This window comes from Podarcis vaucheri (assembly GCF_965113315.1).
Source record: "Podarcis vaucheri genome assembly, chromosome: 6".
NCBI lineage: Eukaryota > Metazoa > Chordata > Lepidosauria > Squamata > Lacertidae > Podarcis > Podarcis vaucheri.
This window is the reverse complement of record NC_138764.1, coordinates 40848271-40864653: the sequence shown is the minus strand read 5'-3', so window position 1 is coordinate 40864653 and position 16383 is coordinate 40848271. Positions and strand designations below refer to the sequence as shown.

General features: G+C 42.5%; 2 protein-coding genes across 8 annotated transcripts in view; both read left to right on the top strand.

Moving 5' to 3' along the window:
• The first annotated feature begins 136 nt into the window (after positions 1 to 136).
• Positions 137 to 11771, top strand: RABGGTB (Rab geranylgeranyltransferase subunit beta). 2 transcript variants are annotated; one of them, XM_082227307.1, is made up of 9 exons: positions 137 to 357; positions 2741 to 2848; positions 4164 to 4361; positions 4948 to 5053; positions 5640 to 5692; positions 6537 to 6647; positions 8001 to 8126; positions 9175 to 9324; positions 10773 to 11771. In XM_082227307.1, exons 1-9 carry the CDS (start codon positions 355 to 357, stop codon positions 10911 to 10913), a joined length of 996 nt encoding a protein of 331 aa, XP_082083433.1. In that variant the 5' UTR covers positions 137 to 354; the 3' UTR covers positions 10914 to 11771. The 2 variants fall into 2 exon arrangements, with proteins under 2 accessions (XP_082083433.1, XP_082083432.1); XM_082227306.1 differs by lacking the exon at positions 137 to 357 and adding an exon at positions 1292 to 1880.
• A 3672-nt stretch (positions 11772 to 15443) lies between these two features.
• MSH4 (mutS homolog 4) overlaps positions 15444 to 16383 on the top strand; it is a 33973-nt gene continuing 33033 nt past the window's right edge. For 2 of the 6 annotated variants that reach the window (XM_082227230.1, XM_082227229.1), the window contains exon 1: positions 15448 to 16162. In XM_082227230.1, the coding sequence (XP_082083356.1) occupies positions 15477 to 16162 (686 nt within the window). In that variant the 5' untranslated portion in view covers positions 15448 to 15476. Of the gene's footprint in view, positions 16163 to 16383 lie in introns of all 6 variants that reach the window. The other 4 variants (XM_082227234.1, XM_082227232.1, XM_082227231.1 and 1 more) reach the window with 3 other exon arrangements.

Sequence of the window (16383 nt, the reverse complement as noted above, 5' to 3'; positions counted from 1 at the left end):
TCGTTCCTGTGGAAAAAAAATCACCCAGGACAAATGTCCCCATTCGTCTCCTTCCGCGTTCAGTATCTACTGCAAAAAGCAATAAATACTGAAAGCAATAAAAAGAGAAGGGGAGAAAACGCTAGTACCTATTCAGGGGGGAGAGGGGAAAGCCTTGCCATTTTAAACGGCAACCCCCCCCCCCGGCTGTTAATAACGTGGGCCATAAGTAGCGCCTCATACATTTACGAACATCACTGCAGGCATCACAAAGACAGCTATATTGGGGGTCCTCGAGCCGGAAATGGCATTCTCTTCCGGCCGAGGGAGCGCGTGCGCGCTGGGCGTAGGGCTGAGTCCCGCAGATGTGCCAACATGGTGAGTAGCAAGTCGCGTTTTCCTTCGTCCTCTCTCACGCGAGGGCGGTTTCCTCTCTCGCGCTACAACTCCCTTCAGCCCGCCATCCCAGTTCCGCGAGCTGTGAGGGGGAAACGAGTCGGTCGTGCCCACGTAGCAGACGAGCTCCGTCGGGTTTTCGGTAGACGGTCTGGCGTGGGGGGGGAGGGGGAGGGAGGTTAATAGAGCCTGCGAAGGAATAGCTGAGTCTAGTGAACGATGGGTTGGGCGATGATTGGTCACTCGGTCCGCCAATCAAGCTGTTGGCCCGTCTGCGGCCTAAGAGCTGGATAGGGACGTGCCCGCCCTTCAGAACCTGCGCGCGGCGCCCCCGAGGGAGAGTCACGTGGCTCTTTCAGAATCTCGCTGGTGGAGCCATGGAGGGTCGCGTGCTGGGAGCCGTGCACGTGGCGTGGCCTCGCTTCGTCTCCTCTCTCTCCAAGCAAAGGTTTTTGTAATGGGATTACTATGGATGGTATCAAAGGGTTGCGGGCACTCTTCCCTTGATCACTGGCGGTAAAGGGCTGTGCGGGTTGCAGGCAGGAGGGCTGCGGGCTCGGCCGCCATAGTAAAACATCGCCTGTTTAAGAAGCGAATAACTGCACCAAGTGGTGCTTTTCTTTTTTTAATGTAGAATTGCTCTTTATTTTAAAGCGACATATTACGCAGCATAGGATATAGATTGCAATGTAACCAAAGGCACGTCATTTTAAGCAACAGAATGTGGGGGTTTATTAGTTGCTAAAAAATAGGCAGCGTGGAATAGTACTTTGAATTTTGGTAGGCTATCGCAAAGCTGTTTCTGTTAGCATTTGAGAGCGAATGTCTTCTTCAGCTGTGGTAGGATTTCCTGGAACTTTAAAAAAATAATAATCAAGATTGTAGTTTTAAACTGTACTTTATTATTTAATGCTTATAAAGTGCATTAACATTTTCTGAGAGACTTTATATAGTAAAAGAATGCCCTTGCCCACAGGCACATGCTCTAATAGACATGATAGAGAAGAGCATTGGGAAGAAAATGGAAAGAAAGCTTGGGGGAAAGTGGCTGATAGACGGAGCCTGGTTGACCAAAACTTTCTTCTGGGAACTGGGTATAACCTCTCAGTGGCCCTTGGTCTCCTGGATCTTGGTAGAGGCCAGAGTGCTGCCTTCCAACTCTAGTCCCAGATGACTGGTGCAGACTGGCTTTTTTCTGGTAGGCTGTTTTGCAAAGCTGTTTTGGCCTAGATGAGAGTAACAGATTCTTTTTTCACTGCTTTAGCAGATCCACAAGCTACCAGTCCCTAAGTATATATGAACTGCTACCACCCCCTTTCCTAAACCCACCCCACCCTGAAGCCACATGGGTTCTTTGTTCTCACATAAGTGGAATGCTTCATGGATGTGTGAAATGCTCTGTGTTGGATTCCAGAGTTCCTTAAAACAGCAATAAAGGGAATGGCATCTGAGAGGACTTTTGGAGACCCAAAACCTTATAGATTTGGTTTATGTTTAGAGATCAGGTATATGTTTCAATTTTACATTGCCCATTTAATTAGCGTAAATTCTTTTTCAGCTCCTCATTAAACTTGTAAGCTTTTTGCAATTATTTTCAAATGTTTTCAGGGTCTTACTCTTCTGTATCTTTATTTTCTTCTTTCTTTACACACCCCTTCCATCTACTTTGTTCTTTTGGGAAAATTTGTCTTTTTAAGGTTTTGCATAGTTTGTAGCGATTTTTGATGTTGTATAAATAAAAGTGGATGCCTTGTTCTAAAAATATATATATATTGGTTAGTACAAAGAAATACAAAGTCTGACTTTGCATATGTTTGTAGTTGCCAAATTCTCCATGTTGTGTAAGCATGATAGAGGTGAATGTACATTGCCTATGAATCAGCACTTTGGTATTATTGCTGAATTTCACGTTTCTAATTTATGTTGGGGAACATGTAGTCAAGAAGATGTAACACAGGGTAATCCCTGCTCCTAGAATTAGAAATTAGAATAGCTTTTCCTAAATACTCCCCATTCTTTTTTTATTCTGCCTATACTAAGCATTAATTATGAGAATTCATTTTATTTATGATATATACAGTGCTATTTTTCTAGAAAAGTGCCAGAACATCACTTGGAAAATCTGTTTGAGAGGCATAAATGCTTACATAGTGTACTGAAACCTTTATAGCCAATTGCGTAGGTACAGTAGCATTTCTTTACAACAAAACCAAAGAAACAAACTATATGAAGGATTTTGATAAATTCCTGAAGTGTATGTACACATCAGTTCTGCCATTTGTTTAATTCGTTTTATGTCTGACATGTTACATGCAATCAGATTTAGGGGGAAATGTGAAAATAATTTTATCATATTATTTTTAAGGGAACGCCACAAAAAGATGTCATAATAAAAAATGATGCACCAACTTCATTATTGTTAGAAAAACATGCGGACTACATAGCAGCTTATGGAACAAAGAAAGATGATTATGTGAGTACCGTAATATAAGCTTAGTAGCATTTTTTATTCTTTTATTACAGTATGGTTCATATGACTATTAATATATTGAGTAAAAGAGTAGGTTTATTTGTGACATAAAGTGCAAATGGTTTCTCTAGGTCGGTGATGTAACCTGGCATGTATTATCTGACTACAAAGTTGAAGATATACTTATTGATCTGAGACCTAAGAAACGTTTATTTAAGTTGATTTTTGAATGTGAAAAAAATGTATTGCACTTGTGCTGAATCTGGCAAACTTATACATGTCTACAAAGAAGTAAACCCACCTTAGTTCAATGGGACTGTCAGGTGTTTATAGGAAGGCAGCTACAGTGGATTATATATTCTGTGGTGTAGTTTGCATAAAACAGTAAATCAGAATTAAGCAAACTGGCTTACTGGGAATGAGCAAGTGTGCTTGTGCATACTGTTCAAATTGTGTCTGCCCACCACATTTTGCTTTACCACGAGGAAATGAGTGTAGGCATTGCATGCAAACCTAGCATCCATAGTCTGTTTCCCTCCAAACAGACCACAAGAACAAGATGAGAACAAACCATAGTTTACAATTTTGTGCACACCAAGCCAGTAAATATTTAGGCAGCTATTCTGAAACCTCCACTTGTTGGAATTTAAGCAAATATTAAGAGCCAAGTTCACAGTATTATTTTATAAATTGTTCTAATCTTGATATGAATCTGTTGTAATGATTGAAAGCCTCTCAAGGGAGAACCATGTTAAATTGATCGTAGTGCAACTATCCAGTGTCCTATCTGCAAACATTAGCATGAAGGGCAACTTGGTTTTTTTTATTCAAGTTGGAGATAGGAGAGAGTTGAGGCCTTTTAAGTGATTGGAAAAGTTTGAGCAATAAATGTGTAGTAAGTACTTCTGTGTTATGTAGCATCCATATTTCTTTTGCTGCTGCAGAGGTTGAAAGCTGTTGTATTGTGCTTTGACACTCAAAGCAATTTATAGATCAAAACATTTATAAGCACTTCACTTAAAAAAATTTAGTTCTTAGAACTAAGTACACATCTCCCTTGATTTTAAAATGGTCATTTACAAATATGAGCCATAAACAGATATAGGGAGCCTTCTCTAGCAAGGCCTTGTGCTGGATTGGTGCTAAAAGTGAGTATAAAAATAAGAGGCAATTTAAAACTGGCCGTTTAAAACTGTTTTTAAAGGGAATGAAATCAAGCAGCTTGGTGTTTGGGGGATTTCTGAAACTACTAAATGGGAAGTTACGTCAGTTTTATACTATATCACTTTAGGAACTAATCCGTTATACTTTTTTTTAGGAATACTGTATGTCAGAATATTTACGAATGAGTGGTGTCTATTGGGGACTGACTGTGATGGATCTCATGGGGCAGCTGCATCGGATGAGCAAAGAAGAAATTCTGGCATTTATCAAATCGTGCCAGCGTGAATGTGGTGGCATAAGTGCCAGTATAGGTCATGATCCTCACCTATTATACACACTTAGCGCTGTCCAGGTAAGCTCATGAGTAATAGCATTGGTTTAGTGACTTAATTTATCTTTACTAATGGTGAACTTTCTGAGGCTATAATATTGATTATATTGTAGGAAAATTAAATAATACCAGTGTGGGTCCATCCTGTTTCGGAGATGCAACTTAATTACTTGAGGTTTCTTTTGGTGAAGCTTCATCTGTAGCTGGCTAAAAAGCAATGTTATCGCAGGCCTTTTCTACAAATACTGAAACACTTGGTTCAGCTTGAAGGCCAGAAATTAGGATGGGTAGTGGGCACAGTTTGACACATTTTGTGCAATAAAAGCATGAACACGGCTGCTTGGGTCAGTGATGAGATTTGACATCTTTATCTGAATCTAAAGTTGATGTGGTTTTTAACACATAGCTCTAGAATTACTCTGAGACCTGAGAATATTTCATGAAAATAGGGGAAGAATACATCACCGAAGGGAAAACAATGTAGCAATAAAAAAGTTAATTCTTTTCATGATGTTTGGGGTGGAGTTTGAAATAGCAAATATTTGAAAACAATTTGAAGTAGTTCTGAAATACACCAACATTTAATTTGATTGGTTTTGTTTTTCAGATTCTAACTCTCTATGACAGTCTCCAGGTTGTTAATGTAAATAAAATTGTTGATTATGTAAAGAACCTACAGAAAGAGGATGGATCGTTTGCTGGAGACATATGGGGTAACATTTTCTAACTTGCATTATTGGATGCAAAGCGCCATGTTTGGCTTTCCTTTTGTGTCGTGCACAAGCCTCCTCAGTGTGAAAGTTCAGTTTTAGAGGGGTTGTGAATCGTACTCCCATATCCATTTTTACTGATTCAGTAGCTTCTCAGATCTGTGATGATTTTTTGTATATATCTGACAATAAAGTTGATGTCTGTCAACATTTTAGCTCTAGAATTACTCTGAGATCTGAGAATAATATTGTTGCACCTTTAATGCTTTTAAGATCCCATAATTTGCACCTTATTGATTTATCTACAAGCAGATCAAGCTAGTACTTTACTAGTGTTTAAGAAAGTGCTGATATGCTTATTGAAAGGCTTTACAATGAAAATAACTTGGGAGGTTACTCCATTTCACTACAGAATTGTTTTTGTGATGCTGCATAACAAATACTTAATGAAAGTAATCTTTGGGGGGAATTAGAAAATAGGAACAAGGGAATAATTCCATTTAAAATGCTTTTTTTGCATCTTTTTGTTTATTGAATTATTGCTTAAATGCTTTGTCAGGATGAAAACTTAGTTTATTTCTTCCTGCAGGAGAAATAGACACGAGGTTTTCCTTCTGTGCTGTTGCAACGTTGGCTCTCTTGGTGAGTCCTTTCATCAGTGGCAGTCGTGATTTTGAAATACATGTTTAAATTACAGTGGGCAAAGAAGACTTTCAAATAAACTTTATTTCCTTTAGGAGGTAAGAAGTTCTCCAGCATATCACAAGCAAGCTAGCAACTTGAAATACTTCCAGAGTTGCAAACGGCAGCAAGTACTCATGACATGTTAGTTGTTCTGTACTGACCAAGTCATGTGGTTATATTGGAGAGGAGGTTAGAAGAGCACCCATAGGCATTATGTGGAAAGGCAAAAGCAAAGTCTTTTAATGAATAAATGGTACAGCATCACATTTTGATATTTTCTATCCCAAAAACCCTAATATACAAGGTCTTCAGAGTGCAGTATTCTGTGATCCTCCTTATTTTGCTCATCTAAAGTGTACTTAGGATAGCACTGTTCCAGCTTTTGTGTGCTGCGGTTCATATATGAGAGACAGGTTTCTTGTAAAAAGAAGAATTTGGTAAATAACAGAGTACTGTGCTATAGAAATATATTACATGATCTATGTCATATTTGTCTCCCTTGACATATGTTGTGAAAGGAAGCTTTTCCACACCCCAAAGTGGTAAGGAGCTGTAGGCAGGGATAAGTTTGGGATACTTTCTTGTCTATTGACCTGTAGAGACCAAATGAATCTCAGGTTCATCTGCCAATTTTCTAAGAAACGTTTCGCCCCCCCCCCCCATGCCATTCAAGTGAAAATTGCAGACATTAACAACTTTCACACAGAAGTAAATTGCAGGGTCAGCACTAGTATGTTTGGAGTTGAATATCCTTGGTATTAAAATGGAGGCAACACATTACAAGGATTTTACTGCCTTTCAGGGGAAACTGGATGCAATTGATGTGGACAAAGCAGTAGAATTTGTGTTGTCCTGTATGAACTTTGATGGAGGATTTGGTTGTAGACCAGGATCTGAATCTCATGCAGGACAGGTAAGTAGTTCTGCTTCTTAAATAAACCTTGCAAGAGATTATTAATGCCTGTTGACACCAATCAACATACTAACCTATTTCTGTTCAGTTTAGTTATTTTAGCTAAAGTATTTATCAGCTTCATAAATGTCAGATACGCAAACATTTAAGATGACCTAAATTCTGTATAATACAATGCAACAGGCAACTATTTCCCCCAAATATGCCTAGAAATAGGACAGTTTGTAAATGTTGCACTTAATGGGATGGAGAAAGGAAGGGTGTGATTTGTAGAGATGTCTATCCTGGTTCCTGTGGTGCTAAATATTTCCATTATTTATTTGGATGGAGGTTAGGAACTGGAGTCTGAAATAAGAAAACTGAACTCAGGTGTCCAGTATTAAAATAGAGCAGCTTATGTATTTTTATATTCAGCTTTGAAAACAAAAGTAACTGTAATAAAACTAAATTATTAAGCTGGAGGAGGAACTCTAATTAGGATCTTACCTGCATTATCTTTGGAGGTCCCATAGTGGCATCTGATTGGCAAGTAAGACACCTCTATACATAAGGTGGTGTGCCTAGAGCCTCAGAATAACCCATGCTTCGATGTTCAAAACTAACAGCAAAGAACCACCTGTTGGTGCTGCAGTGGTGTTTGTCCCCTCATGCTAAATTCTGTATTCGTAGGTATGGGCACCAATGTGGATGAGCACAATGGCTGTGTTTGCACGTAACACTAAACATATATTGGTGTTAAAAGGGTGAGCCTCAGTTCTTTCACTTTCCCGTTCTTCTGGCATTGCCACAAGTCGGGTAGATGTTTGGAAACATTCAATTCCATTTACTGCAGTTTTTTGTTACATTCAAATCTAAACAAAATTTTTAGTGACTTTAGTCTGTTTGAAATTGGTTTATGAAACTAGCTTGTTTTCACCAATTTCAGTTATAAGCACAGTTGTTGTTTTTCTAACATAATGCTAAACCGCTTAACCTAAAATATGCAGAAGCTTCTGATCTCCAAGTGGCCATTCCAAAGGACAGGGTATGACGGGGAGAGTGCTTGAGCTCAAAACTAGTTGTGGATTGTCCTTATCAAACTAAGCCATGGTTTAAAGTTGCATGCAGACTGGTCCATTATCTTGCTGTATGCTACACATTTCTAGATGTGTCTCAAATGAGGAGTTATGTAAGATAAATCAGCCTCTAAAAAAAATAATTTTAATTTAAAATTTTATTAATGAACGATGCTGACTAATTTATTAAGTAAACATTTTTGCACAATTGTTTGGGATTCTACATTGTAATCTTCCTTTGTTTCACCTGAGTAGCTATATTTTTAAATAGACATGAACTTTATATCTGTAATTTTAGATCTATTGTTGCACAGGATTCCTAGCCATAACTGGCCAGTTACACCAAATAAACGCTGACCTGCTAGGCTGGTGGCTTTGTGAACGCCAGTTGCCATCTGGTGGCCTTAATGGAAGGCCAGAGAAGGTATTAATTTACATTTTATATTTAAAATACTGTATAGATGGAGGGAGCTGTGGTGGGGGAGTAGCATCAGTAGTCCATAAGTAGATTTCCTAAAGAGTGGTTTTGGTAAATATATTAAGACTATTTTAACTTTGAATAATGTCTGTAGAATTGGATTGCTCTTTCATAATCTTTTAAAAATGCACAGTTAAAAAAATGGTACAATTCAGCAAAAGTTAGCTTGCAGCAAGTAAATACACTGAAAGACAGTTAATGTGTCTATTATATTCAGGATCAGGTTTGGCAAACTTGGTGTTTAATGCACATAAACAATTCTGTCACAGCACTAAAATAAAAAGACTTTGGAGCTATGGGCCCCACTGTAATGATGGGTTATGAATAAGAACCTTAGTCTTTCTCACTTCTAGCAATTTACTGTTTGATGCGAGCTTATGGAGGCAAGCCACTCAAAAAGTCCTTGTTTGCATCACTGCTATAGGCAAGCATTGTGAAATGTTTCTATTTCTAGTGGAAAATAGGATGTCAAAATATTTCACATTTTTTTTAAGGGTATGACATGACATCAGGATTTGAGTATTGGTTTTTTATATATATCTTTAGTCCATTATCTTAGTCTGCTTAATTAGGAATATAAGCATAGCCCATTGTATCTTAGGACAGTTTAAATTTAGCTGTGCACGTTCAGTGGAAGGATAGAATCAAAAAGAAAATTGGTTGTAATTCTTCTAAACTGAATACACTTCTTGAAAGATATGTGGGTTTTATTCCACTAAGTCACACTTGTGAGTAGATTCATCAACATGTTTAGCATTTGCATATTACAACATTTGTCTTAATACTTTAAAATTGTAAACCACGATGGCTGTCTTGGCAGAAAGGTGGTATACAAATGCAATAAATGAAGTTAAATATATTAATTTCAATCTGTCTACACAAGAACCCTGTGTGTCTTTATGTGGTTGTTTCTCACTACATTCAACAGTTAACCTGATCTTGAGATTATAATTGCAGTTGTCCTAACCTATATTGTCATTATTATATTTGTTAGTTACCGGATGTATGTTATTCATGGTGGGTATTGGCATCCCTGAAGATTATTGGCAGGTTGCACTGGATTGACAGAGAGAAATTGCGCAGTTTTATCTTGGCTTGCCAGGATGAGGAGACCGGAGGATTTGCTGACAGGCCAGGAGATATGGCAAGTTACTAACCTTCAATACTTTTTATTTAACTAAACCAGTGTTTGCCAACGTTTTCCAGCTGGTGGGCACAATTTGAATTTTTGAGGGAGTGCTGGGGGGTACTACCCCCTTTCATCACCTCTTGTGTTGCCTGTTCTCACAGACACACAGCAACGGTGTGTGTGCATGTGTACTTTGATTCTACTGAATCAGAAGATTGATTTGATAAGCAATCTTAAGCCTTGAAAAGCACATACACTTGGAAGATAAAGTAGAAAAGAGTGTCACTCTCCTAACTTCATCTTGATGTACCTTTCAAGGAATAAAAGTAGCCACCCGCACCCTCACGAGCAGGGGGCAATGTGGGGGGAGGCAGAACTTGGGTGTTTTGTGGGTACCAAGGAAAGACCTCAGAGGCACTATTAAACTACAATAGTACCTTGGTTTTCAAACAAAATGCATTCTGGCAGTCCGTTCAACTTCTGAAACGTTCGGAATCCAAGGCACGACTCCCGATTGCGCAGTCACGCCGGAAGCCATAGCGGAAGCTGCATTGGACATTCGGCTTCCAAAAGAATGTTCGAAAACCGGAACACTCACTTCTGGGTTTCGATTGTTTGGAAGCCAAAACATACGAATACCAAGGTGTATGACAACCAAGGTACAGGTGTTGCGTTGGCGACCCCTGAAATAAACACTATGTATGTTTGACATTTCTAAACTGATAAGGCAAAATTTGAGGATCTTTAAAGGGATCCATATTCTACAAAAACAGATGTAGTAGATTACTCAAGAAGATAAGGCAACTGATACAATTTCATATCAGAAGTTGAGCTGATTTAGGCCCAGGCCCAGGTGATATTTAATAGATTACTACTTGCGGGGGGGGTGGTGGTGTTCTGTATAGGATATAGCTAATAAAATATATTCAAAATATTGGGCCAAAATGAGATCCAAAAGGCTTCATGCACCGTACATGGATACTTTTTAGGTCCTCCCTCTGTCAGTCTCTCGGAGATCTATAATCATCTCATCTAAAGGCCACAGGATCCTCTGAAATGAAACTCTGTACAAGGGTTGTCACTAGAAGGTGTTTCATTATTGAGTATGCATGGGCATCTTGCTACAGAGGAAGTGCTTTCCCTGTCTCTTCTGCCGTAGAGCCTTTTAAGTGGTTCTTGATAAGCACATGTCAATTAAATGAAGCAACAGAGCTATTGGAATTTTTGGCTGGCTTCTAGGCTATTGCAATCTGGGTATCAGTTGCCTATAAATTCAAACAGTTAACTTTAATCTCACAGTTTATTTGGAATTTGAGAGAAGTTAGACAGTAAAATATCTTATTGCAGCTTTCTGCCTTATTTAAATTTTAAAATCTATTAATGCACACCCACTAACCTTTTAAAAGTGTGAAACCATGTAAAAACCTCCTTGTGTATTTAATATGCACCTTGATATGTTGTAGGTGGATCCATTCCATACCTTATTTGGAATTGCTGGACTATCATTACTGGGAGAAGAACAAATTAAGCCTGTGAATCCTGTGTTTTGTATGCCTGAAGAGGTTCTTCAAAGAATAAATGTGCAGCCAGAACTTGTAAGCTAGGTTTTGATGTGTACAATTTTGCCATACTCAGCTGCTTTGAATTTTCTGTCAAAAGACATTTCTAAATGTGTTTACATGATAAATTACCACTTTACTGTAAGCACTGTCATTTTGTATCTGGATTGTATCCAAAGTAAATAAACTGAGTGTTACATGTGCTTGAGGTTCTCAATAACAGATGTAGACATATGTTTAAATGTATTTAAATATGTTTGCCTCCGGGCTCCATTCCAGTCATGCTACTTTGAAATATACTGTACTAGACACAATAGAAGAATACTTGAATTGTGTGACTTGATATTTATGACACAATCATTCACTCATCTTGGTGACAGCATGTACTGGTCAGTGAATTGTCCTAAGCACTGTTTCTATCAAAAGAAATTGACTTGCTAATGCCAGTGACACTTTATGCACTTGAGTTCCTGTTTAGGATCTGACTGCTACACTTTTTTATCCAATTTCAATCACATGTTCTAGTTTTACATAACTAGAAATTTTATGGTACTTTGACAACTGCTTTCTACTAGTGACATTCAGTGAAGATTAATTACCATTAACTTGTTTTGAACTAATGGCCTTGCTGAATTTTAGAATTTGTTCCTTTGCTCTAATGTATTTATTGTAACTGTGGCTTGAAGCCCAGTTTCAGTAGCACTTCAAATGGTTGTATATAGTCAAGAATAAAGCTATAGAAGAATATTACTTTCTGCAGGATGAATTATCTGCTTCCACTGGAACTCTTAGAAGTGCTTCCATTTCACATTTGTCACAATTGTGCATTTGTAACTTGGCTGAAATCTTCTGAGTATGAAATGGGATTCTGCTTCAAATAAATTAAAGCTAATTATGAAGTAACTACTTGAAGTACTAATGGTCCGTTGGATACAGTGCTGTTTGTACTTTTCTTGTTGCCAAGTCATTTTGTGAAAAAATTGTTTCCGACTGGTTATGACATTTGGGGTTGTCTGTTTAAGAAAAAGTAAGCAAGAGAGGCCATTGATGGAAGTGTACAAAATTACGCATTTTGTGAAGAAAGTGTACAAGAGTGGTAGTTGTCTCCCTTTCTAGCAGTAGTAGAACTTGAGGAAGGACAAAATAATTTCACACAGTACATAGTTAAATTGTTGAAATCGCACCCACAAGATGTAGTGATGCCTGCTAACTTGGATAGCTTTAAAACAGGATTAGACCAATGCATGGGTGGAGTAAGGCTATGTTCTGCTTCCACAGTCTGAGGTGGTATGCTTTTGAATAGAGTTGCTGTGGATTACAAGTGAGGAAAGTTCTAATGCTTTCAGGTCTGCTTGTGGGCGAAGAGGCACCTGCACACCACGAGAGCAATACTGGGTTAGATGGACCTTTGGCTTTTATCCAGTTGGCTCTTAATTGAATATTATGGTTGCATCCTTGGAACTGCTTCTGAATAGTGTACATCAGAACTGGAAATAGGGCAGGTTGTATCCCCCGAAGTTGTTCAATTAGCACGCCTCCAATGAGGCTTTCTTTCCCTGTGCTCTCCCAAATCATCCCTATAGGATATCTCTCCTCTCACTTGCAGGCCCTCTAAAATCTCCAGAGAAGATGTAGGGTTGAGCAGGATGAGAGACAAGTCTTGTTGCACAAGGGGACATTAACACCTGTTACATTGGCTGCATCATTGATATTTTAGATTTGAAGTGAAAGCCAGACATTTTGGTAGTAATACAGATAAAGGGCAGTGGTGCTAAAAATCTCTACATGTGTTGAAGAAATGAGAACCCCTTTGAGACACAATGTATCCTGAGTATCCTGAAGGGAAAAAAGAAATGTTAAACCTGCTTTGAGGGCAGAAAGGCCAATGCTTATGACTGAAATACCTAACCACTATCTCTAATGCATATATACCATCCCTACTGCAGTACAGTGGTACCTCGGGTTAAGAACTTAATTTGTTCTGGAGGTCCGTTCTTAACCTGAAACTGTTCTTAACCTGAAGCACCACTTCAGCTAATGGGGCCTCCTGCTGCCGCAGCACGATTTCTGTTCTCATCCTGGAGCAAAGTTCTTAACCTGAGGTACTATTTCTGGGTTAGCAGAGTCTGTAACCTGAAGCGTCTAACCCGATGTGCCACTATACAAAATTTTTCTCTGTTCATCACAGCTTCTCCTTGGCTGGTTTGCTAGATCTTTAGCTTGAATTTATGCTAACGTTCTTCATAAACTCAAGCCCCTATCCGCATCCCCCCCCCCTGCCTTTCTAACAGTGTCAGATTAGTAGGCTTCAAGCAAATACTGTAGTGTAAATTAGGTTTAAAGTGTATTTTGCTTAGTGAAACTACAGGAAGTTCATGGAAGGAAATTTCCTGGTCTTTCCCCTGCAGCCACTTGAGCCCCCCACCCCCAAATCTGGAAGATAGAACGATTTGGAGTGAAAGCTGGGGCTGTTGGAAAAGGAGCGAGCATAGGAAACTTGCACAAACTTGTGTTTTAAGACAGTTTTCCCTAGCCACATTCTGCAGATGGTCATAAAGAAATTACTCAGAAGTTTTTTGGGGAGGGGGCTGCAGATAGACGAGGGAATGGAAAATTACTTTGTGGGCCATTCCCTAAGTTGGGGACAGCTGACATGCTGCCTTCCAAATGTTGGGCTACAATTTCCACCAATTTTTTTACTTATACATGCGTTGTCCTGTAACCTTTAGAACAGTGTTTCCCAACCTTTTTTGGGCAAAGGCACACTTGTTTCATGAAAAAAATCTCGAGGCACACCACCATTACAGCCCCGTGACGTCAGCGCGCAGCGTCACGCCGGGAGGGACATGAATTGCTAGCAAATTACATAATCACCTCCTTGAGGGCTGGCTCATCTTCTCTGAAGGCAGAACCCCATTAATTAACAGCACAGACTCACACCATAGCCAAGACGAGGGGGGAAAACCTCAGTCATGCACAGTCATGCACATGTGGGGGCTAAATGAGGACGAAGACCGGGCAGAGAGCAGGGTTCAAATCACCCCACCTGGCCAGGACAATCCCTGGGTGCTCCCTTGGGCCACACGCCTGACCCACCTCGCAGGGCTGTTGTTGCGAGGATAACACGGGGAGAACCACACGCACCCCCGGGAGCTCCTTGGAGGAGAAAGCGGGCGATGAATGCAATGCATGAAACATATGAGAGGCGACCAGGTTTTGCAGGTGAGGGGCCCCCGCCAGCCTCCGCTTCCAACACCCGGCGCAACGACGCCGAAGTTTCCCCCCGGGCTCGGCTCGGGGAACAGCGCTGCTCCCCCCGGCTCCCCTTCGCCCTCCCGGCTCTCTCTGCCGCCCACTGGGGACCCCCCTCACCTGCCAAGTCCGGAGCGCCGGTGGAAGTTGCATGCATGCATGCAGGGCGCCGCGTTGCCATTGCATTGCACTGCACTCCATGCAACGCCTGCACGCATGCATTGCCTTGCACGCCCACCAAGGGGTCTCCCCGCGGTCCGATGCGTCCCCTCCGGCGCGGATGCAGCATTGCAAAAATAAAAAAAACCCCGACGCAGCCCTACCTGGGGGGCAGCCTCAGCCTCCGCCGCTCCGCCTCCGCGGGGATCCCCGGGCTCCATCCTGCCGCCCGATCTCCGCGGGGGCGCAGGCAGGCTGCGCGGGGTCTGCGCGGAAGAGCCCCTGCCCGCCCGGCCACCGCTGCGCTCATTCCATGGCCGGGAGAAGAGCGCTTCAAACAAAATGCCTGGCCCGCCAGGCCACGCTGGGAAACGTAGTTCGCGCACCCCACGCGGGCGCGGAGCCCAAGGGCAAGGGGACTACGGATCCCGGCAGCCCCCGCGCTGGGGACGGAGGGGGAGAGGCCGGGTGCAGGGATGGAGGGACGAGTGGGCGAGCGAGTGAGTGAGTGGCAGCCGCCAAGCCTTGGCCGAGAGCCAGGAAGGGCCTCCCCGGAGGAGGAGGAGGAGGGAGGCGCAGGGAGGGAGGGAGGGAACCCCAGGGGTCATCTAGTGACGGCGCCCCAATCGGAAATTTGACTTTAAAAAAAAAAATCAAATTTTTAAATTTTTCCCGCGGCACACCAGGCAACATCTCGCGGCACACTAGTGTGCCGCGGAACAGTGGTTGGGAAACACTGCTTTAGAACATAACGAGTTTTCTTCATCATAGGCGCCGACTCCATGGGGCTTGAGGGGGCTGGAGCCCCCTCAAAAAAAATTTTGGGGGGGCTCAGCCCCCCCAATAATCTCGGGCGGGCGCCCTTCCAGCAGAGCGCCGCCGCCGTCCCCCGCCTCCTCCTCACCTGCTCCTTCGCCAGCCAGCCAGCCGCGCGCCCTAATCGGAGGCACTGCCGGAAATCCCGCGAGAACAGGGGATTCCGACTGGCCACACCTCCCAGCCAGCCAATCGGCTGGCTGGGGGGGCGTGGCTTGCCCTATTTAGGGCTGGAGCCACTTTATTTGCATATTCATGAGCTTATTTATTATTCATGAGCTTTCCCGGGCCCCCCCCCCAATATTTTTTCTAAGTCCGCGTCCCTGTTCTTCATACATAAAGGGAAGGCCGCATGCTGTTAGGCCTATGAGGCAGGAATAAATGACAGTCGGTCAAAGGGAGAAGCAGGCGCTGCCGCACTTAACGAACCACTGGCCGACACTAAGGCAAAGGCATTGGGGGACCCCGCCGTCCCTGTGCGGCGCTGAAGCCTCTATAGGGATGGACCGTACCACCTTAAACCTGCACGCGGGGTGGAGGAGGGATCACAGTATTATTTTGCAATGCTCTCCATGTGGAGAGTGGTCGGGAAATCCCCTTAAAAAAGGAAACCAGAGTTGCGTGGATGTAGGTGAGGTGTACTCGGTGTCTTTACTGTCGTTGACAGTAACAATAACTCCCAACCTTCCCCTCCCCTCCCTCTGCTGGCTGAAATGGATCAGCCCGTTCAACCGTTTTTCCCGCCGTGCGGATTCCTGGCTCTATGCGAGGGGGCGGGATGAACCCGCGAAAGCTTCAAGGCCGCTTCTGGCTTCAGGGTTGGGGAGACGTTTGAACAAGCCTCCGGATGGAGGAGGTTTCGGCAGCCTCCACCTCCTTCTCGGCTCCCTCCTCCTCTTCGCCTTGCGCGGAGCGGCGGCCCCGTGGCCTGCTCGGGTCGGAGCAGGCGCCTGCTGGCCGCGGCGGCGACCCTCCGTCTTCCTCAGACGAGCAGCCCCTTCGCCCTCAGAGAGACCGAGGCTCCCGCAGCGGCTTCATGGCGCCCTTCCTCTCAAGGGGGCTGGAAGGTGGCAGAGGCAGTTTCTCTCCTCGGGGTTAAAACAGACACACCGTCAGCTTGAGTTCTGAGGGTTCAAAGGCAAAATAACAACTGGTTGTGTTGATAAGCAACCTAGGGACGTGTTCAGCTATGCCTCTCCTTTCCCAAAACCACCTCAGTTGCAGAGCTTTAAATTGGTTAAGTGCTGCACAATTCCAGATTTCGTCAATCATCTTCTGGCTCTTCCAG